This window comes from Rhincodon typus, chromosome 13, assembly GCF_021869965.1.
Source record: "Rhincodon typus isolate 14 chromosome 13, sRhiTyp1.1, whole genome shotgun sequence".
Lineage (NCBI taxonomy): Eukaryota > Metazoa > Chordata > Chondrichthyes > Orectolobiformes > Rhincodontidae > Rhincodon > Rhincodon typus.
This window is the reverse complement of record NC_063344.1, coordinates 27771285-27799052: the sequence shown is the minus strand read 5'-3', so window position 1 is coordinate 27799052 and position 27768 is coordinate 27771285. Positions and strand designations below refer to the sequence as shown.

Sequence of the window (27768 nt, the reverse complement as noted above, 5' to 3'; positions counted from 1 at the left end):
CTCCATCCCTTAAACAGTCCTCAATCCATGCTAATGTACTACTACTGCAATCCCACAAGTTTGAATTTTGTGTCATGAACCATATGTGTGGGATCTTAACTGTTTTTTTGAAAATCCAAATACATGGTATCCGATTTAGTTTAATTGGCTGGATGGCTGGTTTGCGATGCAGTGATGCCAACAGCACAGGTTCAGTTCCTGTTTCAGCTGTAAAGTCACCATGTTAGTCACACCCTCTGAACCTCGTCCTTTGCCTGAGATGTGGTGACACTCAGCTTAAACGCACCACCAGTCATCTCTTTCTAATAAGACAGTAGTCTTCTGGGACTATGGAGACTTTACCTTTACCCTCTTGTCCTACTGTTAGTTTTGGTGATTGTTGAATATTGTAGTTTCCAAACCCTATTCTGACACTTGGAGATTGATAGTGTCATACAGTTCCAAGAGTGAGAAGCATAAGACATACCAGCCATGAAACAATAAAGTGAGGTCCCCATCTGCCAGTTCCAACACCTAGTACTATTTCAATACCAAAGTTTTCCTAAAATCCTTATCAACATTCCTTCCCCACTAATCAAGCAAAATAAATGGTCTAACCTTCTTGCTGTTTGTGGGATATTACTGTGTGCCAAATGACTGCCCTGATAACATTCAAGTCATTTTAGAGATTTAATAATATGTGATTTAAAAAAAAGTTTATTTTTCATTTCTTCTTACCTTGTGCATTTAGGCTGCCCAAGAGAAAGAGGAACTTCAAAGTCAAGGGGATGAGCTTGATGCTAAAATTTCCAAAGGTGAAAAAGAACTAAGAGCCCTGGAGAATACATTGCAGCTGCTCAACAATCAAAATGCAACATACCAAAAATCTTTCAACAAGATCACAGAAACAAGTATGTCTCTTTTCCCCATGGCCTGAAGACAGGGTGATTGTTGTCTTCAAACCAAATTATTGTAGTATCAATGCAAAATTCTTACTTTGCTTTTGCAAATGCTGTGTCTCATCAAAATAATTGCATAAGATAAATTGTTATTTTAGAACTATCTTCCCAGGCAGCAATTCCCTGAAAATAGGCTGAAAAGTTCAGCCACACTGTCCAATTCTAGAACACACAAGGGAGACAAAAACAAATTTACAGTGGTGTCTCCAGTGCCTAAAATCTAAGAGTCCAAGGATGCCTAAATAGTTCTGACCTTAATTTAGTTCAGGTTATTTTTCAGGTACAGCAAACTTTGTTTTAACCAGCATCTTATCAACCAGCACCCTTGATAAACTGGCAAAATATATATACCTCAAATACTGCAATCTACCATGATGTATAACAGTGATGTGTATATCGCCTGCATTATATTTCTGTCACTTACTGTGTATTTTTACATAGATTTTAGGAGTTGGGTTGATGTTTTTAGATAGACTTTTTGAGGGATATTTTTCTCGAAGTTTTGCTTAGTCAAGGTTTACTGTGGCTGTGTACCTCTTGATTATCCGGAATATTTGATCAACCGGCACACTCCTGGTCCCATAGGTGCTGGTTAATAAAAGATTTGCTGTATTTCTGGCAACCACATAAAACAGGGGTTGGTTAATTTTTGTATGCAAATGAGTGATCTTACTCCTGTTTTGGAATCCATTTGAGAAATTGGGCTGCCTTGAACTGAGCAGGTGTGGACAGCCACTACTGAAATACAAGTTAAAATATTTCTAAAGCTTGATGTGTTGTCAGGAGAAATGTTCCTTTCAGGGCCATAGCTTGTGCAAGTATTGCTACCAGCCTGGGATAGTTTCCACATCTATGACATGCCCGAGGGTCACAGCTTATGATCCAGAGTTGGATACTGGAAATGATTGCAACAGACAGCAGCAACTCATCTAAATTAATTAAATAATATTCAAGGCCTGGTTTGGCAAGCCTCCCAATGGGACATGTCATTCATGATACAATAGTGGACATAACCAATATATCCACACGCAACTTACTGTGATTTCTATCTTGCCTTTGTGGTTTTATTTCTTCAGTACTTATTGGAAGTACTTGAGCTCCACTGTGTGTATTCTATCACTCTCAGTAAAGTGATTTAGAAACACCACTTTGTTTATACTTCAAAATGATTTGGTGCTTACATTCAACGTCCAGTATTGGCATCCACTTGGCCTGTTAAGAGGATGAGTTTGTGCCATCTGTTTCACACTAAAATAGAAAATGTATAAGTTTTTTGTCTTGGCATGAAAGCTACAGAATTAATGTTGATGGGAAATATGTGGTATAATAAAATGACTTGGAAAGAGCACATGCATTTTAGATTTGTATTGAAGGTTCGAAAAACAGATATTCCATAGGCAAGTTTAAAAACTGTCTTTTTCCATGTTAGAATTATTCAATCTGCTATTGTTTGCTGTTTCAATGTTCTGGCAGGAACAGATAACGGTCATATTTCAAATACCAAAAATGGTGGAAAAGCCCCAGAGCTATCACCGGATAAAAAACGGCTTTTATTTATATAGTACTTATTATCTCAGGATGCCTAAAGTAGAGCCAATTAAGCAATTTTGAAGTCATTGACCAGATTTTGCACTTACGAAGGAAGAAAGTTTGCTATTCCTTATGCTGTCAGATTCCAAAAAAGCTTTAACTGGGTTTTAAGTGCAGATTTCCTTTTGTCCAATGTCTGTTCCAGTGGGGCACCTTCTACCAAACATTTGTGACAGCTGAGAACAAGAAACAGTGACCAACAAAACCTACTATCCTCACTGAAACATGGACACCCAAGAAAGGAAGTATGGAGCAGCAACTGAAAAAGAATTAAAAAGAAAAAGAATAGAAATTGTATTGGGCAGAGGAGGAAAAAACAGACAGACAGAACAAGTTAAAAACTTAATTATTCAAACCTCCAACACTAATTTTCTTGAAGAATACAGTATTTATCACAAAGTTAAAAAGCTAATTGCTCCTGATTACATCAGTCCTAATTTTTCCAGCCATCTTTAATGGCAAAAGCGTGAATGAGTACAGTAAGGTCGCACAGTTACAAAATCCTTTGTGGAGAATTGGGGCAAATTCTGACCCCTTATATCTACTGCATTTACAACACAGAAAATTCAAAGTTCAAAATCTATTGAATTCAACGCTTCCAAATAATTTAAATGTACTCATATACGACTTGATAGGTGATGAATTTGAGAATAAGTTAAAGCTGGAGGAACAAAAGAGGGCCATTGATGAAAAATACAGATACAAGCGCAGGCAAATACGAGAGCTTCAAGAGGATATTCAGGTAAATATTTAAAATAATTGTGTTCTGAACATTAGAAAGTGAATTAAATTGTGCTGCTCTATAAATTCTCAGATAAATTATGTTTTCATGACAACACTGGACAGGCAAATGATTCCTTATTAAAATTTGGAAAATATTCACAGATGTGAATCAACACCTTGCACTTCATTGTTGAAACTGATCACATTCATGGTCTGTTCCACTGGAAGATGTCATTAATTAAATAGATCATTTAAAAAAGTTGAGTAGTATAAGCAGCCAGAAAATAGTATTTCTATGAACGTTAAGAAAACAGATTTAAAATTTCAACATGAAATCAATTGTTTGTGAGTTGTTTCAAGTATTGATTGTTACAATAAAAAAGTGACATAATTATTCTTAAACTTAAAATTACTAAGTGCCTGGACGTTCATTCTAACATGCTGAATATTTTTTTCAAATTTGATGAGGGTATTAAATGAAAAATTGCATAAATGAGTTACTAATACATAAATATGAATGTTTTATAATTAGCTCCGATCAGTACAGACGTGTACTTTTAGTTTTGTACACTAGGTTATAGTCCCGATGTCCCTCATAATATGGTGAAACGCATGTTGATTGGAACGAAGACTTAAGTTTTAAGACTCAGCAACAAAAGAAAATTCCAGTGAAATCAGCAGGTCTGGCAGCATTCTTGGGGAGAAAGCAGAGTTAACGTCGTAAATCCAGCAACTCTTAATTGGAACTGACAGCAGCTAGGGAAAAAATGGCATTTATGCTGACGACCAGGCTGATGAGTGCGCGGGGTGGGGATTCAGGTGAGCAGATAGTTGGAGATGGAGCTCAGAGAGAGAGGGAGAGATGAAAGGAGTAGGCAGACAAGGGGATTATTGATAGTAAGCCAGAACAGAAGACAAGCAAAAGAAGTGATAAGCGAGAGTTAAGGGTCAGAGAGAATGGGTAGGCTGTGCTGAAAGCAACAAGGTCTCAAAAGGACCAGGGTATGAGGGTGAGAGTAAAAAACATGGAAGGATAGAATCAGGGTCTAAATTTCTTGAACTCAATTTTGAGTCCGAGAGGCTGCAGTATGTCCGAGCAAAAGATGAGATGCTGTTCTTTCAGATAACAAGGTGTAGAGCTGGACGAACACAGCAGGCCAAGCAGCATCGGAGGAGCAGGAAGGCTGACGTTTCCGGTCTGGACCCTTCTTCAGAATTGGTGGAGGGGCAGGGGATTCTGAAATAAATAGAGACAGAGGTTTTTGGGATGCGGTCGGGGGTGGGGAGATTTTGAAGCTTGTGAAGTCCACATTGATACCATGGGGCTGCAGGGTTCCTGAGCAAAATATGAGGTGCTGTTCCTGCAACCTTCGAGTGGCATGGTTGTGGCACTGCAGGAGGCCCAGGATGGACATGTCATCCAAGGATTGGGAGGGGGCGTTGAAGTGGTTCGCGACTGGGAGGTGCAGTCGTTAGTCGCGAACCGAGCATAGGTGTTCCACAAAACGATCTCCAAGCCTCTGCTTGGTTTCCCTAATGTAAAGGAGGCCACATCGGGAACAGCGGATACAGTATACCACATTAGCGGATGTGCAGCTGAACATCTGTTTGATCTGGAAGGTTTTCTTGGGGCCTGGAATGGGGGTGAGGAGGGAGGTGTAGGGGCTGCAGGGAAAAGTGCCAGGGTTTGGTGAGGCTGGAGGGGAGTGTGGAGCAGACAAGGGAGTCACAGAGAGAGTGGTCCCTCCGGAAGGCAGATAGGGGTGGGGAGGGAAAAATGTCTTTGGTAGTGGGGTCAGATTGCAGATGGCAGATGTGCCGAAGGATGATGCATTGGATCTGGAGGTTGTTGGAGTGGTATGTGAGGACGAGGGGGATTCTGTTTTGGTTGTTATTGCGGGGAGGGGGTGTGAGGGATGAGTCGCGGGAAATGCGAGAGACACGGTCAAAGGCGTTTTTGACCACTGTGGAGGGGTAGTTGCAGTTCTTGAAAAACGAGGACAATCTGGGATGTCCGGGAGTGGAATGCCTCATCTCAGGAGCAGATGCGGCAGAGGTGAAGGAATTGGGAATAGGGGATGACATTTTTGCAGGAAGGTGGGTGAGAGGAGGTGTATTCTAGGTAGCTATGGGAGTCGGTAGGCTTGAAATGGATATCGGTTTCCAGGTGGATGCCAGAGATGGAGACAGAGAGGTCCAGGAAGGAGGGAGAGGTATCAGAGATGGTCCAGGTGAACTTAAGGTTGGGGTGGAAGGTGTTAATGAGGTGGATGAACTGTTCGAGCAACTCGTGGGAGCACGAGGTGGCGCCGATACAGTCATCGATGTAATGGAGGAAGAGGTGGGGCATAGGGCCAGTGTAGCTTTGGAAGAGGGATTATTCCACGTATCCTACAAAGAGGCAGGCATAGTTTGGGCCGGTGCGGGTACCCATAGCCACCCCCTTTGTCTATAGGAAGTGGGAGGAATTGAAGGACAAGTTGTTAAGGGTGAGGACGAGTTCAGCTAAGCGGATAAGGGTGTCAGTGGAGGGGGACTGGTCGGGGCCTGCGGGACAGGAAGAAGTGGAGGACCTTCAGGCCATCTGCATGGGGAATGCAAGTGTTTAGGGACTGGATGTCCATGGTAAAGACGTGGTGTTGGGGACCAGGGAATCGGAAGTTTTGGAGGAGGTGGAGGGCATGGGTGGTGTCACGGACATAGGTGGGGAGTTCCTGGACCAAGGGGGAGAAAATGGAGTCAAGATAAGTGGAGATGAGTTCGGTGGGGCAGGAGCAGGCACAGACAATGGGTCAACCAGGCCAGTCAGGTTTGTGGATTTTGGGAAGGAGATGGAAGCGGGCGGTGCGGGGTTGGTGAATGATGAGGTTGGAGGCTGTGGGTGGGAGTCACCTTAAGTGATGAGGTTGTGGATGGTCAGGGAGATGATGTTTTGTTGGTCGGGGGTGGGATCATGATCAAGGGGGCAGTAGGAGGGTGTTCTTTGAGCTGGCCTTGAGGCTCGGTGGAGCCAACACAGAAATGTTGACCAGGAAACACAATGGTGTGTTGAACTGGCAGGCAACCAGAAGCTTGGGGTCATTTTTGAGTATGCGTTCTGCAAAGTGGTCACCCAGTCTAGAGGGTTAGGGGCAGCATGGTGGCACAGCAGTTACCACTGCTGACTCACAGCACCAGGGAATTGGTTCGATTCCAGCCTTGGGCTACTGTCTGAGTGGAGTCTGCATGTTCTTGCCATGTCTGCATGGGTTTCTTCAGATGCTCTGGTTTCTTCCCACAGTTCAAAGATGTGCATGTTAGGTGAAATGGCCACGGTAAATTGCCCTATAATGTGCAGGCTAGGTGGATTAACTACAGTAAATGTGGGTTTACGGGGATAGGGAGGGATGCTTTTTGGAGGGTCGGTGCAAATTTGATGGGCTGATTGGCCTCTATCTGCACTGTAGGATTTCTGTGATTCCATGAGACAATATTATGGGCAGCAAATACAAAAGACTAGATTGAATGAAGTGTAAGTAAATTGTGGCGTGTCTGGGGGCCTTGGATAATAGGAGGGAGGAGGTAAACAGGCAGGTGTTACATCTTCTGCAATTGTATGAGAAGGTGTCAAGTGGAGTGGTGCTGGGAGTGTAGTGGATCAGGGTGGCTGGAGGGAATAGTCCCTGCGGAATGCTGATAAACAAGGAGAGGAAACTGTGTCTAGTCATGGCATCCCACTGGAGCTGACGGAAATGGCAGCTTACAATCATTTGGATATGAAGGACCAGGAAAACTCTATTGTTATTGTGAGAGGGAAGAGAAAAGGTCAGGGCAGAAATGGGGAAGATAGTTTGGACTAAGCCTGTCAACCACGGTCATGCAGAATCCTGGTTTAGGAATAGGATGGACATTTCGGAGGATCCCCCTCCAGAAGGTGGCATCATCAGAACAGTTGAGATGGAGAAACTGTTGAAATGGAATGGTGTCCTTACAGAAGGAAGGTGTGAGAGATGTAAAGTCTGGGTAAGTATGGAAATCAGTGGGTTTGTAATGGATATCAGTGGCCAGCCTGTCCCCAGAAATGGAAACAGAAATGTTGAGGAAGGGAAGAGTCAGAAATGGTGAGATCAGGGTGGAAACCGGAAGCAAAATGATTTTTTTTCTATTTCCAAATAAAAGGGGAAAGCAGCACCAGTGATGTAATTGACGTACTGGAGAAAGAGTTTCGGGGAGGGACTGACTAGCATTGGGTTTCCAGCATCTGCAGTTCATTATTTTATTTAAGTAAGACTTAGCCTTTTCCAGAAGTATTGTTAATCAGCAATACCAATTAAGAAATATGAAAATTTACATTCAAACTTTTTACCTCTTCAGGAAGTCAAAACACTTGATCACCAACTATTCATGTTTGCTGGCATTTAAAAAATATCAAACTGGTATCAGTTAAGGTGATCTTGGAATTGAGAGTGGATCATCAAAACTCATCTGGTTTGCTCACCTCTGTTAAGGAAGGAAATCTGCCATCCTCACCTGGCCTGACTGATGTGAGATTCCAGACCCGTACCAATGTTAACTCTGAAATGGCCTAGAAAATCACTCACTTGTATTCAGATTGGCATGGCAAAACATCCCAAAGATAATTAGAGATAGTCAATAAATGATAGCCTTGCCAACCATGCCCATGTCATCAATGAATAAAAATCACAATGCATAACTTGCTTAGCACTAAAAGAAAGCTATAAGCATTTTTGATATATTTTACAGATGGCTAAAAGCATAAGCCTCAAGGAGAAGATTTTCTGTAAATTAGCTTCCCCTCCCTCCCCCAAAATTAAAGATTAATTTGTGACTTCTCTCTCAGTGCATGATGAACACCTTCGACAATCTGTTAAAGGAAAAATCAGCACTCCATACAATGGCTGAAGAGCAAAATGACAAAACCATGCATCTTATTAAGGAGCTGGATGATCAGAAACTCAAGCTGGAAAGGGTGACAAAACACGTGTGTAAATCTAAGTCTTATTGTTTGTAGTATAGTATTAATACCACATTCCTTTGAATTGTTTTAATGCTTTGAACCAATCGTACTTGACAATTAGTAGTTCCTGGAGCTTTTTAAAGCTTGCTAATTATTAATAGTACTTTACAGCAGATAATCTGATTTATCTAGTAGGAGGTTGACAAAACAAAAATAGGCTGCACATTTAAATCACAAGTAAATTAATAACTACTTTATATAATATTTTATAGTTGATCTTTTATTGGAAAATGTAGTACTTCTAAACACTAAACAGACACAAGCAAAGCAAGAGAATTCTAGCTGTTTATCAAATTGAAAAATAAGCAACTGTCAAATAACCTTTTTGAAAGTTCCATTTCTGGTTCATTTCTTTGTGACTTTTTGTGTGACAAAGGTTTGTCCTACAATTCTTTTTCAAAATTAATTTCTCTAAACTTTTCCTGATAACATAATTAATTCACTACAAGGAGGTTTTGCTTTTTGTCATTTATATAAATTAAGTGGATGTGAATATAGGAGGTACAGTTAGTAAGTTTGCAGACGACACAAAAATAGGTGGTGTAGTGGACACCGAAGGAGGAGTACAAGGAGACCTTGATCAAATGGCAGATGAAGTTTAATTCCGATAAATATGAGGTGCTGCATTTTGGTGGGGCAAATCAGGGCAGGACTTATATACTTAATGGTAAGGTCCGAGGGAGTGTTGCCAAACAAAGAGACCTTGGGGAGCAGGTTCATCATTTCTCAAAAGTGGAGTCGCAGTAGACAGGGTAGTGAAGGCAGTATTTGGTATGCTTGCCTTTATTGGTCAGTGCATTGACTTTAGGGGTTGGGGTGTTATGTTGTGGCTGTACAGGACATTGGTTAGCCACTTTTGGAATACTGTGTTCAATTCTGATCTCCCTGCTGTAGCAAAGATGTTGTGAAACTTGAAAGGATTCAGAAAAGATTTACAAGAGTGTTGCCAGGGTTGGAGGGTTTGAACTATAGGAAGAGGCTGAATAAATTGTGGCTATTTTCCCTGGAGCATCAGAGGCTGAGGGGTGACCTTATAGAGATTTATAAAATCATGAGGGCCATGGATAGGGTGAATGTCTTTTCCCCAGGTTAGGGGTGTCCAACACTAGAGGACATAGATTTATGATGAGAGGGGAAATATTTCAAAGGGGCCTAAGGGGAAACATTTTCATGCAGAGGGTGGTGCGTGTATGGATTGAGCTGCCAAAAGAGGTGGAAGAGGCTGGTACAATTACAACATTTCAAAGCTATCTGGATGGGCATAAATAGGAAGGGTTTATAGGGGATATGGGCCAAATGCTGGCAAATGGGACTAGATTAACTTAGAATCTGGTCAGCATGTACGAGTTGGCCCAAAGGATCTGTTTCTGTGCTGTACATCTCTATGACTCTAAATAACTGTAATAACATTTTCCACCGTTGATAAATTCTATTCGAAGAGGTTTTTTGGAATTATTTATTCAGGATAATATATTTGTACTATTAAAAACATCCGATGTTGAATGAATTTTCATACCAGTGCTCTAAAGTAGTCAGAGATATCCGTTCTGCCAAGAAAAGCCCAGGACAAACCCACGAGGAGCAAGATATTGATCTTCGTGAACTACGAGATTTTAACAAGTCATTGAATAAGCTGTTAGCTGACGCAATGGATGCTTGTCCAAGTTTGGCTGCAGATCTTCAACTTTATTTTGACCAGGTAAAAAAAGTTAATTTGTCATGTTGGATTTTGAGAGAAAGTGGTATAAATCCTTATGTTTCCAGCTAGCATTTAAGCCTGGGGCTTAAATCTGTTTTAGGTGTGTCAACACAATACAGATGTGCACTTTAATTACTAATTATGAAATAATTTCCCTTTGAAATTCAAATTTAGCATTTAAGAGACAACTATTAATGACTACAGCTCTGGCTTTCTCTCCTATTACCAGCATTACAAATCAGTTTTTCTGACCATAACATAATTTGGTTTAGTAATTATAATTTGTAATATACAAGTTTTAAAATGCACAATGTGATAGAAAATCTGTTCACAAAAAAATCCACCATTAAGACATATCTAACGTCAATGAAACCTAATTGCCAATTATTTTATTAGGCTGGTTTACCATTACCAAGTGCACCAACATCACCAAATAGTCATCACAGTTCAAGATTACCATCTAGTCACAGTTCTACATCTTCTATAAGGTTAGTGTTGTACAAATAAGCATGTCTAGTTAAACATTAGGCGAGCATGCTGTGACAAAGTAACAATCTATTTAAATACTAATTTTAGTACTTATTTATGATGTATTATGGTAAATACTTTTTTTTATATCAAGTCCATGACTGCAATTAGGGTTTTTTTGGGGTGGGCGGGGGAATGAGAGAAGAGGTGGAAATTCTTTAAGCACATCAGGTTGCTTTGCATCTACAGCACAGAAACTGACTGGCCCTTCGGCCCAGTTGGCCTGTGATGGCATTTATGCGAGACAGGAGTTTCCTCCCACTGATCTCATTTCTAAACCTATCAGCATGCCCGAAACATCAGCTTTCCTGCTCCTCTGATGCTGCTTGGCTTGCTGTGTTCATCCAGCTCTACACTTTGTTAGCGTGGCCTTCTACTTCTTTAAAAATTATTTGCTTATCTAGTATCCCTATAAAGCACTTATGTTCTTTGCTTCAACTGCAGTAACATGTTCAATATTCTTACCACTCTATGGATAAATAAATTCTACCCAAATTTATTTTAGTGGCTACCTGTGTTTATAGCTCCAAATTTTATGAATTTTATGAAAATGCCTTTTCTATATCTGCCCTGTTAGACACTTCTTCCCTTTGAGAGAAAAAAACTGCCCAATCTTTCTTGATAGTTATAACCTATTACTTCTGATAACATCCTTGAGCATCTTTCTTACACCTTTTCAACACTTCTGTGATATCCCTTGTATAACATGGAGACCAAAATTACACAATATATCAGGCGGAAGATGCCTTTCCTGTTTTTCCAGAGTTATTCCTCCAGAAATGAATTGAAATCCTTGTTATGCTTAATTTAATACAAAAGAAAGCCATATTAACCTGTAGTGGTTTCTGTATCTGCTCCCTCAAGATCCCTTTACTTTTACACCTCACTTAGATTTATGACACAAATCTTCTGATTTTCATTGAATTAGATCCAACCAAAGGTGATCCTGTTGAAGATTACACAGTGTGGAGCTGGAGGAATACAGTAGGCCAGGCAGCATCAGAGGAGCAAGAAAGTTGACGTTTCAGGTCGGGACCCTTCTTAGCTCTCCCTATTAAAGATTGCTCACTTATTAGTCAGTGACTTTTATGGCCAGGTTCCTAAGTCTGGCCTGGCTCAGGTGCCTCCACGGCGATGGCCTAGTGGTATTATTGCTAGACTATTAATCCAGAAACCCAGCTGATGTCCTGGGGACCCAGGACCTGGGTTCAAATCCCACTACGGCAGATGGTGGAATTTGAATATTAAAAAAACACCTGGAATTAAGAATCTACTGATCACCATGAAATCATTGCCGATTGTCAGAGAAACCCATCTGGTTCACCAATGTCCTTCAGGGGAGAAAACTTACCACCCTCACCTGGTCTAGCCTACATGTGACTCCAGACACACTGCAATGTGGTTGATTCTGAACTGCCCTCCGTAATGGCCTAGCCAGCCACTCAGTTGTACCAATTGCTACAAAGTCTCAAACAAATGAAACTGGATGGATCACCTGACATCGACCTCAACACCAGAAAAGACAACGGCAGAAACAGCCCTTTTGACCCTGCAAAGTCCCCCTCACTAACATCTGGGCGTTAGTGCCAAAATTGGGAGAGCTGTCTCACAGATTAGTTAAGCAACAGCCTGACATAGTCACACTGACAGAATCATACCTTACAGACAATGTCCCAGATACCACCATCACCACCCTTGGATATGTCCTGTCCCAACGGCAGAACAGACCCAGCAGAGGTGGTGGCACAGTCATATACAGTCAGGAGGGAGTTGCTCTGGGAGTCCTGAACATTGACTCCGGACTCCATGAAGTCTCATGGCTTCAGGTTAAACATGGGCAAGGATACCTCCTGCTGATTACCACATACCATCCTCCCTCAGCTGATGAATCAGTACTGCTCAATGTTGAACAACACTTAGAGGAAGCACTGAGGACGGCAAGGGCACAAAATATACTCTGGGTGGAGGATTTCAATGTTCACCACTAAGAGTGGCTCGGCAGCATACTACTGATCGAGCTGGTCGGGTCCTAAAGGACATAGCTGCTAGACTGGGTCTGTGGCAGATGGTAAAGAAACCAATAAGAGGGAAAAACATACTTGACCTCATCCTTACCAATCTGCCAGCTGCAGTTTCATCTGTCCATGACAGTACTGGCAAGAGTGACCATTGCACAGTCCTTGTGGAGACAAAGTCCCGCCTTCACATTGAGAATACCCTCTATCCTGTTATGTAGCACTATCACCATGCTAAATGGGACAGACTTCGAACAGATCTAGAAACTGAAGACTGGGCATCCATTACAAGATGATCAGAGGATTAGATAGGGTGGACAGTGGGAGCCTTTTTCCTCGGATGGTGATGGCTAGCACGAGAGGACATAGCTTTAAATTGAGAGGTGATAGATACAGGACAGATGTCAGAGGTAGGTTCTTTACTCAGAGAGTAGTAAGGGCGTGGAATGCCCTGCCTGCAAAAGTAGTAGACATGCCAACTTTAAGGGCATTTAAATGGTCATTGGATAAACATATGGATGATAATGGAATAGTTTAGGTTAGATGGGCTTCAGATTGGTTTCACAGGTCGGCGCAACATCGAGGGCTGAAGGGCCTGTACTGCGCTGTAATGTTCTATGTTCTATGAGGTGCTGTGGGCCATCAACGGCAGCAGAACTGTACTCCAGCACAATCTGTAACCTCATGGCCCAGCATATCCCCCACTCAACCATTACCATCAAGCCAGGGGATCAACCCTGGTTCAATGGAGAGTGCAGGAGGACATGCCAGGAGCAGCACCAAGCATACCTGAAGATGAGTTATCAACCTGGTGAAGGCACCAAACAGCTCTACTTACACACCAAACAACAAAAGCAGCAAGTGATAGACAGAACTAAGTGATCCCACAATCAACGGATCAGATCTAAGCTCTGCAGTCTTGCCACATCCAGTCATGAATGATGGTGGACAATTAAACAACTCACTGGAGAAGGTGGCTCCACAAATATCCCCATCCTCAATGATGGAAGAGGCCAGCACATCAGTGCAAAAGATAAGGCTGAAGCATTCACAGCAATCTTCAGCAAGAAGTGCCAAGTGGATGATCCATCTCGGCCTCCTCCAGTGATCCCCAGCATTACAGATACCAGTCTTCAGCCAATTCGATTCACTCTACGTGACATCAAGAAACAGTTGGAGACACTGGATACTGCAAAGGCAATGGGCCCTGACAACATTCCGGCAATAGTACTGAAGACATGCTCCAGAACTTGCCGCTCCCCTGGCCAAGCTGTTCCAGCACAGTTACAACACTGGTATCTACCTGACAATGTGGAAGATTGCCCATGTATGTCCTGTACACAAAATGCAGGACAAATCCAACCCGGCCAATTACCGCCCCATCAGCCTACTCTCAATTATCATAAAGTGATGGAAGGTGCTATCAAGCAGCACCTGCTCAGTGACGCCCAGTTTGGGTTCTGCCAGGGCCACTCAGCTCCTGATCTCATTACAGCCTTGGTTCAAGCATGGACAAAAGGGCAGAATTCCAGAGGTGAGGTGAGAATGACAACCCTTGATATCAAGGCCACATTCGACGGAGTGTGGCATCAAGGAGCCGGAGCAAAACTGGAATCAATGGGTATCAGGGGGCAAACTCTCCAGTGGTTGGAGTCATACCTGACACATAGGAAGATGGTCGTGGTTGTTGGTGGTCAATCATCCCAGCTCCAGGACATCTCTGCAGGAGTTCCTCAGAGTAGTGTCCTGTGTCCAACCATCTTCAGCTGCTTCATCAATGACCTTCCCTCCATCATCAGGTCAGAAAAAGGGATATTCATTGTGCAGTCATCAATGTTCAGCACCATTCGTGAACCCTCAGATACTATAGCAGTCCATGTTCACATGCAACTAGATCTGGACAATATCCAGGCTCGGGCTGACAAGTGGCAAGTGACATTCACGCCACACAAATGCCAGGCTATGACCTTCACCAATAACAGACAATCTAACGACCGTCCCTTGACATTCAATGATGTCACCATCACCAAATCCCCCACTATCAACATCCTGGGGTTACCATCAACCAGAAACTCAACTGGACTCACCACATTAACAAAGTGGCTACAAGAGCAGGCCAGAAGCTAGAAATACTGCAACGAGTAACTCACCTCCTGACTCCTCAAAGCCTGTCCGCCATCTACAAGCATAAGTCAGGAGCATGATGGAATACTCCCCACTCGCCTGGATGAGTGCAGCCCCAACAACACTCAGGAAACTGGACACCATCCAGGACAAAGCAGCCTGCTTGATTGGCACTACATTCACAAGCATCCACTCCCTCCATCACCAACGCTCAGTAGCAGCAGTGTGTACTAACCACAAGATGCACTGCAGAAATTCACCAAAGATCCTCAGACAGTATCTTCCAAACCCACGACCACTTCCATCTAGAAGGTCAAGGGCAACAGACATATAGGAACACCACCACCTTCAAGTTCCCCTCCAAGTCACTCACCATCCTGGCTTGGAAATATATCACCGTTCCTTCACTGTCGCTGGGTCAAAATCCTGGAATTCCCTCCCTAATAGCATTGTGGGACAACCCGCAGCAGGAGAACTGGAGCAGTTCAAGAAGGCAGCTCATCACCACGTTCATGGACAACTAGGGATGGGCAAGAAATGATGGCCAGCCAGCAACGCACACATCCCACAAATGAATAGAAAAAAAAAAAGTAAACCAGCCAGATTCTACACTGTGCAGGTTCAACATTGTAAGTCAAAATATGCTTCCTCCCATCCCCTTTTTACAGCAGCAGCTGCTGTATTTCAACAAAAAAAATGCTGAGAAATCCTAAACCGACTTTTGTTGACCACTGAGAGAAATTATGAATAAGGTAAATTGTAGAGGATGTAGGGTGACAAGTAAATGGGTAAGGGGATAGGGCACCAGGCAGGTGAGGGTGTACAAGTGGCAGATAAGTGGGAGAGAAAGTATGGTAGGGTAGGTGGAAGATTCCAGCAAGTTGGACCATCAATGAGATGCAAGTTCATGCATTTTTGGTGGGAAAGTCAAGTCGCCTTCTGAGACAGGAAGGATTAAATTCTGAAATTTAACTTGACAGTAAGGTTCTGATTTGTGCATTCTCACCCAATTAAGTCATTGCACCTACTATTAATTCCATTTCCTCTCTTTTCTTCCGAGGAACATGACAACCTTTGCTTCTCGCATATGCTTTTTTACGGCCACCCCCCACACCACCTTCCATATTCAGCTTGTCTTGGTTGTACTGTCCATCCAAGAAAAGTCAGCATCACTTATCTTGATTTAAGTTCTTTCCTCTGATTATCACCACTTTTTCTGACAAGGTCCTATTACTTTTTCTGTTCTATTCTAATCTAATGTGGGCTTTCTGTTAGGGAGCCTGGACACCACTCCCACAAATGACTTCTTACCTTTCTCATTTGACATTATTATCCAAACTGCTTCTATTTTTTTTTGATTCTTGAACACAGGTTACCCCAAAAGCATCATGAACAAAGTTACCTATTTATTCCTAGATTCCGGACCTTCTGAAATATTCCGCACCCTTCAAGATTCAGCTTCCAAACTATATCAATGTTCCTGTAATAGCCATCTGATTGTATTATTTATATTTGTTTGTGCCATCAGTTCATCCATTTTGTTTTGAAAGTTATATGCATTCAGACACCAAGCTTTCAGTTTTAGAACAAGAAGTGGGAACAGGATTAGACCATTCAGCCACTTGAGCCTGGTGCATCATCCTATAAGATCATGGCTAATTTTTCCCATGCCTTAACTCTCTTTTGTACCAGCTCCACATAGATTTTTGAAGATTTTTTTCCAAGAATCTACTTCTCCTTGAAATATTTTCAATGACCTAGTATTAGGACCAAGGATAGCAAGCCAAACCAAATTTGCCTGTCACTGGATTTGCAATACGGTAAAATTAAAATAACTCAATGACCTTCAAAGCTTATCCAATTGCTGTTAACTAGATTTTACAAAAACATATCTTGGTATCCAAGTTTATAAAGAACAAAAAAATTAACAATGTATTATTAATACTGTAACTTTAGCAGGACAAAGCTAAGCAAAAAAGGCACTCTAATTAATATCTATAATTTAAATCCAATCTTCATTAATAGCTTCCACACACGCATTGACAGACAGCCAGCCATAGCTAAGGGATAAATTAAAAAGGGAATTAAAATAATTATTTGCCCGTTCAACTGATAGTTTCATACAATGCATGCCAATCTTATGAAGTCACCAGCGAATATGAATAGATTCAGTCTATTTGTAGAATTATTGACCTATTTCTTACAGACTGGGATTCTTTCTTCAGAACATTCAACAATTCTTTAATTGAATACAAAGCTAGAGAGTAAGAAAACAGTAGCCAGATCCAATATCAATCTGCAACACCAGTTGGAATCCATTTTTCCCCCTCCTTTTCCTTTCTTATATTAACTATCTCTAAGATTGGCTGGTAGCACTGGCCCCCACTTGATTGAGCGATCTGATATCCAACTAGCTGCCAGTTCAGGGTAAGGCAACACGTGCAATGGCAAATCATCCACTTAGGTTAGTAACTAAATTATGTTATCTTCCCAGCCAGTCACCAACAGTTAAGATCTGCTTTTGTTTTCTTCTCATTCTTAAAATATGCAGCTGTTGCAAAGTTCAATTCTTAGTTCTACGAAAATAAATTCAGAAAAACTGACAGATATACTGAGGATCTCGCAATCTAGTCTGTTCTCCAGAGAGTTGTACAGAGTTCCAGATATGCACTACCCTCTGGCAGAAGAAATTCCTTTGCGTCATTAGCATACCCATAATATGTGTTTATGTCCCAAAAGTTGCAATTCTCTACTAATGCAAACATCTCAACATTAACCCTGTCAGAGGGTTCAGGATAGGGTAGGCAAAGGCCTTGTGGTATTTTCGCTAGACTATTAATCCAGAAACCTAGGTAATATTCTGGGGACCCAGGCTCAAATCCCTCCATGGCAAGTTGTGGAATTTGAATTCAATAATAATCTAATGATGACCATAAAACCATCTAATTCACTCATGTCCTTTAGGGAAGAGATTCTACTGTCCTTACCTGGTCTAAGCTACATGTGACTCCAGACCCATAGCAATGTAACCTAAGAACATAAGTAATAAGAGCAACAGAAGGCCATCTGGCCCATTGAGCTTGCTCCACCATTCAGTAAGGTTATGGCTGATTTTCTTTTTGCGGACTCAGCTCCACTTAACCACCCACTCACCATAACCCTTAATTCCTTTACTGTTCAAAAATTTATCTTTGCCTTAAAAACACTCAACGAGGTAGCCTCAACTGCTTTACTGGGCAAGGAATTCTACAGATCCACAACTCTTTGGGTAAAGAAGTTCCTCCTCAACTCCGTCTTAAATCTGCTCACCCTTGTTTTGAGACATTGCCGCTTAGTTCTAGTTTCACCTGCCAGTGGAAGCAAACTTCCTGCTTCTATCTCATAGAAACATATCAAATTATGAAGGGAATAGATAAAACCCCCCTCATTCTTCTAAATTCCAATGAGTATAATCCCAGTCTACTCGATCTCTCCTCATAAGCCAACCCTCTCAACTCCGGAATCAACCTAGTGAACCTTCCATGCATCCCTTCCAGTACCAGTACAACCTTTTTAAAGTAAGGAGACCAAAACTGTACACAGTACTCCAGGTGTGGCCTTACTAGCACCCTATACAGCTGCAGCATAACTTCCCTATTTTAAACTCCATCCCTTCACCAATCAGGGACAATGTACCTGACTCTCAACTGCCCCTGGGCAATTAGGGACAAATGATAAATGCTGGCCTGGCTACACGTAAGTGCAGCTCCATTCCAAGGATTGCCACCTTGCTGTGGTGGAGAGGCTCAAGTGTTCCATTGATCCTGAGAGCGATGCTGTCAGGAGTTCTCAACTCTACGACAAGGAGGTGAGGAACCAGACAGACAAAGCACAAACCAAAATAAGTCCTCAATGGTGATCCAAGCAAAAGATATTAATGTGATATTAATGCTGCTATGGCAGATGAAGGTTGCAGCAGTAGGAAGATGCCCAGTTGCCACTAGAAGTCAATCTACCTTTTGTCAAGAACCGTGTGTCTGCTGATATGCAACAGCATTTCCATGCTTAAAGATGTCCCGCACTGGGTTTGTACTTGGAGAAAATCAAACTCAATCTCACTACCTGGAATGGATAACGAGCAAAATATTCATCCAGAATGAAGAACTGCCCTTGTTGCCTGCAAACCCAGGCACTTCAGTATTGATATTGCTGCCTGCAAGAACTCAAGCAGCAGGCAAAAGGCAGCTAAGGGTTGAAGGTAGTGGCTACATCTTCTCCGGAGAAAAATTCTAACATCAACCCAGGGCACATGGAATTGGATTTGCAATCAAGAACAAAGTTGTCAACCGACTCTCTGAGCTCCCTGTTGGCATCAACGATTGCCTCATAATGCCTTTCGCCACCTACAATTTGCCAAGAACTAGTAGGCAACAGTCATGAGTGCCTGTGTTCCAACCCTTGATGCCTCAGATGAGTCCAAAGAAGGCTTTTAGTCCACCTTGGACACCATACTCACCAACATCGCTAAGCAAGATAAAATCATCCTCCTTGGGGACTTCAATGTCAGGGTTAGCAAGGATGCCCAACTCTAGAAAGAAACCAGCGGAAGAGGAGGAGTCAGGAATACAACTCCAATGGATTCTCCTGCTCACCAGATGTGCAGAACACCGGCTGGTGTTCAACACACAGTTCTCTCAAAAATATAAGTTGAAGACTTTCTGGAGGTATCCAGAATAAAAGCACATGATCAACTATGTCATTGTTCGATCCCAAGACCAAAAGGATATCCTCTTTACCAAAGCAATGAACAATGTAAACCCAAAAACTGCTGGACAGACTACTAGCTCATTCACTCCTCAATGTCCATCAAATGCCACCAGAAGCAGCTGAAGACGCAGGAGCAGTTCAGAAAAAATCTCCATGTAGAATGGCTTCAAGAACCAAGCAGACCAGCAAACTTCCAACAATGTCTTCACCAAAATCTCCAGAGTTCATGTTAATGGAATGGAGGAAATCTGGAAAGAGCTGAAGAGAACCATCATCTCATGCTGTGAAGAAACCGTTGGCTGCAAGACCAGGAAGCACCAAGAATGGCTAAACAAGAATTACCACATTATCCGACACCTCATCAAAAAGAGGAGGAACACTCTACCATGCCTGGCAAAACACCATCACCAGTGATGCAAAGGTGAGAACTCAAACAGCAAAGGCAGAGTTACAAAGAACAAGGGAAATCAAGAACCAGTGGTGGACTGAGAAAACTAAGCCTCTTGCCAACAAACACACCAAGGCAATATATGAAACCAACAGCCTTGGCTTCAAACCTGTGTGGAATAAAAATGGAACCCTTTGGAGAAAGAGAAAACGTCAACCTCCAATAGAGAGAATACTTCTAAGAACTCCTAAACTAACAGTCAATGTGGACATGTTTGAGAAAATCCCCCAACTCCCAAAGATGATATTGGACTCTTACCTATGTGGCAGAAGTTGAAGCTGCCTTGAGACATGAAAAATGGAAAAGCAGTACAACCTAACAACTTCCTCATAATAATTGGTACTGATAGAACAAGGTATCTACTTTGACAGTGATTTAAAGAGAATCATTTATGGCATAGGCGACCTATCCAGTCCATACAGCTCCCCAAAGCGCAATCCAGTCCAACTCCCCCAGAGAATCCCCAAAGCTCTGCAAGTTTTTGTCCTTCACTGCTCATCCAACATTTTGAAATCATTGTTTTTGCATCCAACACATTAGGGACAGCAAATTCCAGGTCATTACCACTTGCCAAAAAAAATTTCTTCGTAATGTCCCTCCTGCACATCTTGCCTAAAATCTTAAGTCAGTTTCCCTTTCAACCATCAGCTATTGGGATCTTATCTAACCCTGTTGTAGTCTTGTATATTTTTGTTGAATTTCCCCTATTATCCTTTGTTCCAAGGAAATCAACCTCAGCCTAAACTTGTAACTAAAGCCCTCCATGTCCTTGGACTCACTCTGGTAAATCTCCTCAATACCGTCTCATGGACCTCCAGGTCCTTCCAAAGATATTTTGTTCAGAACTGGACATAATGCTCCATAAAGCTCTTGATTAGGAACTGACCAAGTCTCAGCATATCTCACCTCCTTTTTATATTCAATATCTCTATTGATGAAGCCCAAGCTTCGCTTACCACTGTCAACCTTCCTGCCTGCCACCCTCAAAGATAGATGCTCATGCACCAACATGTTCCTCTGTTCCTGCGCAATCTTTGGAATTTTGCTAAGTGTTTATAACATGGAGACAGATAGCCAAAGCAAATCAGCCCTTCTACCTCTGTATTCACAGCACAGTCAAATCAAAACCTTCAAAGACCCTCAGAATTGACTTCAGTGATTCCTAAGCGGACTCTGAATAACCAATCCCAGACTCTGCGAGTAATCAATTCCAACACTGGTTTGTATTTTAAAGAAAACTCAGCATTTCTCAGCAATATAATAACATTAGCCAAATAAAATTAAACAAAGCAATCTAATTGCTCTATGCTATAAACCCAAAAACTTTTGTTTTCAGCCCCATTCACATAAAAGACAAACAGACAAATGCAATTAAGGAATAAATAAAATAAAATAATCAAACTGGCACAGGAGGCCCATCCAATACATAAGTGGCTCTCACAAAGCATTGTTCCACAGCCATAGATGATAGATTTTTGGTTGACTTTTTTCTGAAGAGGTCAGTCAGGGTCACCTTTACAGTTCACTAAAAGGCAAAGTCAGAAGTCACATGACACCAGTTATAGTCCAACAGGTTTATTTGAAATCTCAAGCTTTCAGAGCATTGCTCTTTTGTCAGGTGAAGTGACTCCACCTACTGAAGGAGCAGCACTCTGACAGCTTGAGATTTCAAATCAATCTGTTGGACTATAACCTGGCGTCGTGTGACTTCTGACTTTGTCCACCTCCGTCCAACACTGGCACCTCCACCTCACAGGTAAAGGCAGTAACACTTATAACTTAATGTTCTATTCTGTGAACTTCCAAGAGCTGATAAGGAAGTTAATCACGGACCATTCAAATATTCATGCTGTAGCATCAATAGCCACATTCCTTCTCACAGAAAACACAGTCCAAAAGACTAAGCGTCTCTTCTAGAGGTACTAGCTACCATTCTTTTCCAGACTTGCTGGAACCAACTCCCAGGTACTGATCTTAATAACAGTCAACTTCTGCTATTTGTTTAAACATAAGGCTCTTCCTTGGTGAGGAAGCATCTGCAGAAACGTTTGATTAGGAACTAACCTGCAATTAACTTCCAGGCCTAACCTCACAAATAAACATAAGTTTACTTGTTCTATTTTCCTTTTAAACACAAACTGACACCTACAGTCCAAAGTTTGTCTTTATCTCTCAGTTCACAGCTCCAAACCAAAACTGATGAAGGAATAAAGTAAAAATAAAGAAAAATTAGCAAGGGTTCTAACGTATGTCTATATCAGGCAATACCTATTCACCAATTCACTTGATTAGACCTCAAGTCTTTATTTAAATATGAAAAACAAGAACAAAACAAACAAGGAGAGATGAGAGTTGTCACTCACACCATCAAGATGGCATTCAATTGAATATGGCAAAGCAAAATAGACATTAATTGGCAGTCAGAATGGACTATCAAGTTGCCAAAATCGAAAGGAAAATTAAACTGTGTATGCAGCCCAGGATACGGCTACACGCATTCTTGACAAAACTCCCTCAGCCCAACCATCTTCAGCTGCTTCAGTAATATTCCTGGATTCATGAATTTAGAGGCTGGAGTGCTCAGTGTTCCATTCCATTTACAAACTTGCCAACAACAGCCACAGCACCATCTTGCCAATAATAACCACGGACGACACCTGTCTTAGGCTGAATTTTCAGGTAATTTTTATGCCACCTAAGTGTCAGACAGTAACAATCCCAACAGAGGGGGGAAAGAAACCTCGTTCTTAACTCAGTGAAGCCAGCATCATCAATTACTCCCAAAACTTCTTGGGAGGGTGTCAAAACTGTCACTAGACCATCTACACAAGGATGCGTCAAATCAGGGTCGAGAGTTTCTGCCAATGGTCTTCATGGGATTGAACAGGTTGATTTTTAGGCACACAAGGCAGGACATCCCATTAGGTACAAGATCCAGTGTTCAGGATTAATTGCTTTTTCTCCACTCTCAGACTGCCACATTAAGATGCTAAGACTGAAAGCATGATGCAGCTTGACGGACAACTTGTAACCATCCTCAACAACTGGTAGCAAGCTTCTCAGTCATTAATGTCCTTTCTGCAGTAACATATGCTCTTTATTTTGAACTGGTACACTCGGTACAAAGATTGATATCATATTCAATTCAAATTATTTTGAAGTAGAATAAAACAAAGACTGATTTCATGACTTAACTGATTCAAAACAAGGTATGGATCTGAAAGGACATACCAATGTATTTATATCTTGCAACACATTTGCACCAATGAAACTGAATTATATGGAATATAATATAATCAGCACTAGATTAATATAAACACAGAGGTAAACAATGGATATATTCAGTTCTTTTCTGTTTTTCAGAACCCTTGGCTCTTCTCGAAGCTTACAGAGCCACAGTACTGTAGCAACAGTTAATCTGGATCTAGATCTAACTGTACCTTCACCAAAGCGTACTGCATCGTCCACGAGAAGTCGATCAAGCAGTGTAAGAAGTGGATCTTCTAGCAGCCACAGCCAGAAGAGCCAATAGCTGATTCCAAAATTGAGAAGTTATAATTTACCACGAGATTTTAAACTAAGTGCTATACAAAAATAATAGTGGCACATTTTCAATATTCTATACACAATTTAATATTACACTTAAAGTCCATAGTGTGCATTAGAACTATAGTAACATGTAACAATTTCTAAAGATTTAAAATAAATGTTCAAAACTGGTTTTCAATTTTATTTAATATCAATAATTCTTACTCCATTACAACTTGATTTAAAAGGAACAGGAGACTTGAAATATTTAACTGCAGGCAGTTAGCTTAAAGTCTGATATTGGGAAAATGCTAAAAGTATATTATAAAGAATGTAACAGCACAGCATTCAGAAATATAAATGATCAAGCAGAGTGAAACCATGGCTTCATGAAAGGGAAACTATGCCTGACAAATTTACTAGAATTCTTTGAGGGGAAAACTAGCAGGAGTGGTAAAGAGGAAGCAGTGGTTTTAATATATTTGGATTTTCAGAAGATCTCTGATAAGGTACTACACATTATGCTATTTATTAAGGTAAGAGTCTATGGTGATGGAAGTAATATATTAGCATGGGTAGAGAATTGGTTAACTAATAGAAGATGGAGTTGGGACAAGGGAAGCATTTTCAGAAATGGCAACCTGTAACAAGTGGAGTGCCACAGGGATCAATGCTAGGGCCACAATTATTTACACTGTGCATTAATGACTTGGATGAGAAAAGTCAATGTAAAATAGCCAAGTTTACTGATGACACAAAAACTGGTGGAAAGGTAAGTAGTGAAGATGATGCCAAGAGCCAACAAAGGGATAGAGACAGATTAAATTTGGAAGATGGAATATAATGGGAAATCTGAGGTTATGTACTTTGACAGCAAGAATAGAGGAGCTGAATATTATTTAAATGGAGAAAGACTGGAGAAAGCTACAAAGGGAATCCTCAAGCCTGAATCACAAAAAGCTAGCATCCAAGTTCAGTGGGCAGTAGAGAAGGCAAATGGGATGTTAGCCTGCATTTTAAAGGGAATAAAGTAGAAAGTACGGAGGTTTTGCTAAAAAGAGGTGTTAGTCAGAATAGAGTGAACAGGTTTGGGCTCCTTATCCAAAGAAAGATATACCAGAAATGGAGGCAGTCCAGAGGTTCACTAGGCTAATACCAGGTAAAGCAGGACTATCTTATGAGGAGAGATTGAGTAGTTTAGGCTTGTACTCATTGGAATTTAGAAGGATGAAGGCAACTTTCTTGAAACATAGAGATTTCTTAAGGGACTTAACAAGGTCGATGCAGAGAGTTTGTTTCCCCTTGTGGCAGAGGACCAGGTAGCATAATCTCAGAATAAGAGCTCAAACAGCTCGCACATTTAAGGCAGTGAGGAGGAATTTCTTTTGAGGGTATTGAATCTGTGGAATTCTTTACCCTGGAGGGCTGTCGAGGTAGTGTCATTAAGTATATTCAAGGCTGAGATTGACGGATTTTTAATCAGGAAAGGATTCGAGGGTATGAGGAAAAGGCAGAAAAGCTGAATTGGAGATCGTCAAATCAGCTGTAATGTCATGGAATGGTAAAGCAGACTCGATTGGCTCAATAACCTACTTCTGCTTCTACGTCTTCTGGACTTTTCTTTTATATTTTAGAAACCAATTCATTAGCAGCAAGTAGTTATAAACTACCCTACAACAGGAAATAGCAAGTTAATTGTATGATCACAAATATATTTTCAAGGAAAGATTTGGAGTATAATTGCAACTTACAATTTGTCTGTGGATTTATGGAGGGATCTGTCCAGAGATTCCTTTCTATGCTACTACTATTATAACTCAAATCTGAGTGGTTCACAAATTGGACTCGAGGTCCAAAGAACATTATCTCTGAAAAAAGACATGTATTACAAATGACATACCATAGCTTGTGGAAACCTGAAATAAACTGACATTTTCTTGATGACACCATTACAAACTTCATGCTGAAAGTTAATCTACTGTCATATGGTACTGCACTGATGGAATCCTACTGGTTTGTTTAATCCACTTAAAACTATTCCCAGCCTATGGTGAGCTGGGTGGTGATAAGAAATAGGGAAAAAAAAAATGTCCTCCTAATTCCTCTTGAGCTGACCCTGCTGGAAAAGCATATATGGACTTCAGATGAGGACAGGATTATCAGTTATAGTGTACCTCCGCTGAATTGCATGCCTCCCGTTTACTATTTAGACAAGCATGCAGTGTGGCCACTTGAATGAAGTATCAAGTAGAAACAGTTCCTTTAGAAATATATCAAAGTAAAGAATCATTACCTTCAGAAAAGCATATGAATGCATTGGAACAGCAAAGAAGGACCCGCAATCTTTGTTAACATGTATTTTTGGGAATACAGAAAGACAAAATTTGTGGAAAAATTGATCTGATGAATTTTTATTGTGTAGTTCAAGGCCACATTGAGTTTGGGTTCTCTATAGACTGGTTAAGGAGAAGGCAAAGTCGAGACTTACACTTCAAACTTTTTATTGTATATTAAACTAAATACTCACAGTCATCATAGGTATACCAGGATCTGACTTATTAGTTACATCAAGGAAGGATTGATCTATCTTCTTTGTTTATTCATTTCCATGTTGAATCTGGTTTGGTGCAGAGTTCCAAACAATAAGAAACAGGAACAGGAGTAGGCTATTTAGCCCCTCGAACCTTGTTAGGGGTGCCCATAACTGAGCAGCACAAAATGGCTGACAGCTGCCCATGGCTAATGGAGCAGAACATGGCTGACAGTAGTTAATGTAGACTTCACAAGTAGAACAATAGTAGCTCTGTATAATCAAGGTTAATGAGTTGAGATAGAATATGCAGCTACATTCGCTCACATAGATAAGAACATTTCACATAATTAGTTGTTTCGAGTTATTTAATCAATCTGTTACAATATTCAGAGGAGGTTTTAGTTAAGATTCTTCAGGTAACCATAGATAAAGATTCCAAAGTAGTTATAGATCCACATTTATACAAAAAAAATCACGAAAAGCATTAAAGGAAAAGATTCAAACCAGTTTTGGACAGTAAAGCAGCCCCATATCACTACAGGGAGGAATGAATACAGAGATTAGCAGATCTTGGAATGTGGTTTGAATGGACACGTTAAGACACAACTTGTTAGCTAAAAAATTCTAACATTAAGTGTAACCACAACTTTGTTGGAACTGATCAAAAGTATTCTTTTGTATCTTCTGTAATGAAGAATTTAAAGGTTCCTCAAGTGATAGGCAAGTATCCAATTAATTGGCAGTTAACATGGTGCAGCTGGTAAATGTTACTTGAATATACTATCCATTGCGAAAAGCCTCAAGAAGATAAAGTCTGGTAAAACATCATGAAGGACTAGGGGTGGACCACAAGCCTGTCCATTTCTTTGTCGTTCAGTGATACGATTAGCTTAATTGGAAATACTCGGAAATTGCTGATGCAAACTCGAACTGTTTAATATGCCATACCAGAGAGCCAATTACAAAGGGATAACTTGGCACCGCTGACCAATAGTCATCAGTTTTTTTTGGGGGGGGGGGGCGTATGTGCGCTCCGAGTTCAAACTGTATAAGTTATGACGTTCTGAAGCTTTGTGCGCACCTTTTTGCTATGCTGTAACTGATGTGTAAATTGCAATAAAGGTCACTTGAATCTGCCCCACAACTCAGACTTTCATTGAAAATACGAAATCCAACAAGCCTACTCCACCACTCAACAGTATCATGGCTGATCTGACATTCCTCACGTCCATTTGCCTGCATTTTCCTCGATTGCCCACTGATCAAGAGTCTAAATCAGCCTTAAATACACACAAGGATTCTGCCTCAGCTGCTCTGTGATAAGGATTTCCAAAGACACACAAATCACAGTTTAAATTCCTCCTCATCTCAGTCTTGTATTGGTGTCCCTTTATTCTGGTAATATGCCCTCTGGTCCTAGACTCTTCCATGAGGGGAAACATCCTCTCAGCATTTACTCTGTCAAGCCTCTTAAGAATCCTATACGTTTCGATGAGACATTCTTCTAAAATCCCATGTGTAGAGTTCTAACTTATTTAGCCTTTGCTCATAAGACAATCCCTTCATACCAGGGATCATCCTAACGAACATTCTTTGAACTGCCTCCAATGAAATATATTTCCCTACATAAGGGGACCAAAACTCCACTTAAATGATGATATTATTTTGTTCTCCCTTCCAAAATGAAATTCACATTTTCCCACACGATATTCCATTTGCCTTTTTTTGGCCACTTAGTTAATCTTTTAATATCTCTTTATAAACTGTATTCCTCTTGCAACATACCTTTCCACCTATTTTTGTGTTGTTGGCAAACTTGGTTACAGTACAGTGAGAGAGTGGGAGGCGGATAGAAGAGGGATAGAGGAGAGGATAGGTG

The 27768-nt window shown here is 41.1% G+C and overlaps 1 protein-coding gene across 1 annotated transcript in view; it reads left to right on the top strand.

Moving 5' to 3' along the window:
* ccdc39 (coiled-coil domain containing 39) overlaps nucleotides 1–23500 on the top strand; it is a 107340-nt gene extending 83840 nt beyond the window's left edge. The window contains exons 15-20 of the mRNA XM_048604832.1: nucleotides 731–890; nucleotides 3164–3270; nucleotides 8092–8232; nucleotides 9788–9967; nucleotides 10364–10455; nucleotides 23192–23500. Of these exons, the coding sequence (XP_048460789.1) occupies nucleotides 731–890; nucleotides 3164–3270; nucleotides 8092–8232; nucleotides 9788–9967; nucleotides 10364–10455; nucleotides 23192–23360 (849 nt within the window). The 3' untranslated portion in view covers nucleotides 23361–23500. The remainder of the gene's footprint in view (nucleotides 1–730; nucleotides 891–3163; nucleotides 3271–8091; nucleotides 8233–9787; nucleotides 9968–10363; nucleotides 10456–23191) is intronic.
* Nucleotides 23501–27768: the final 4268 nt, after the last annotated feature.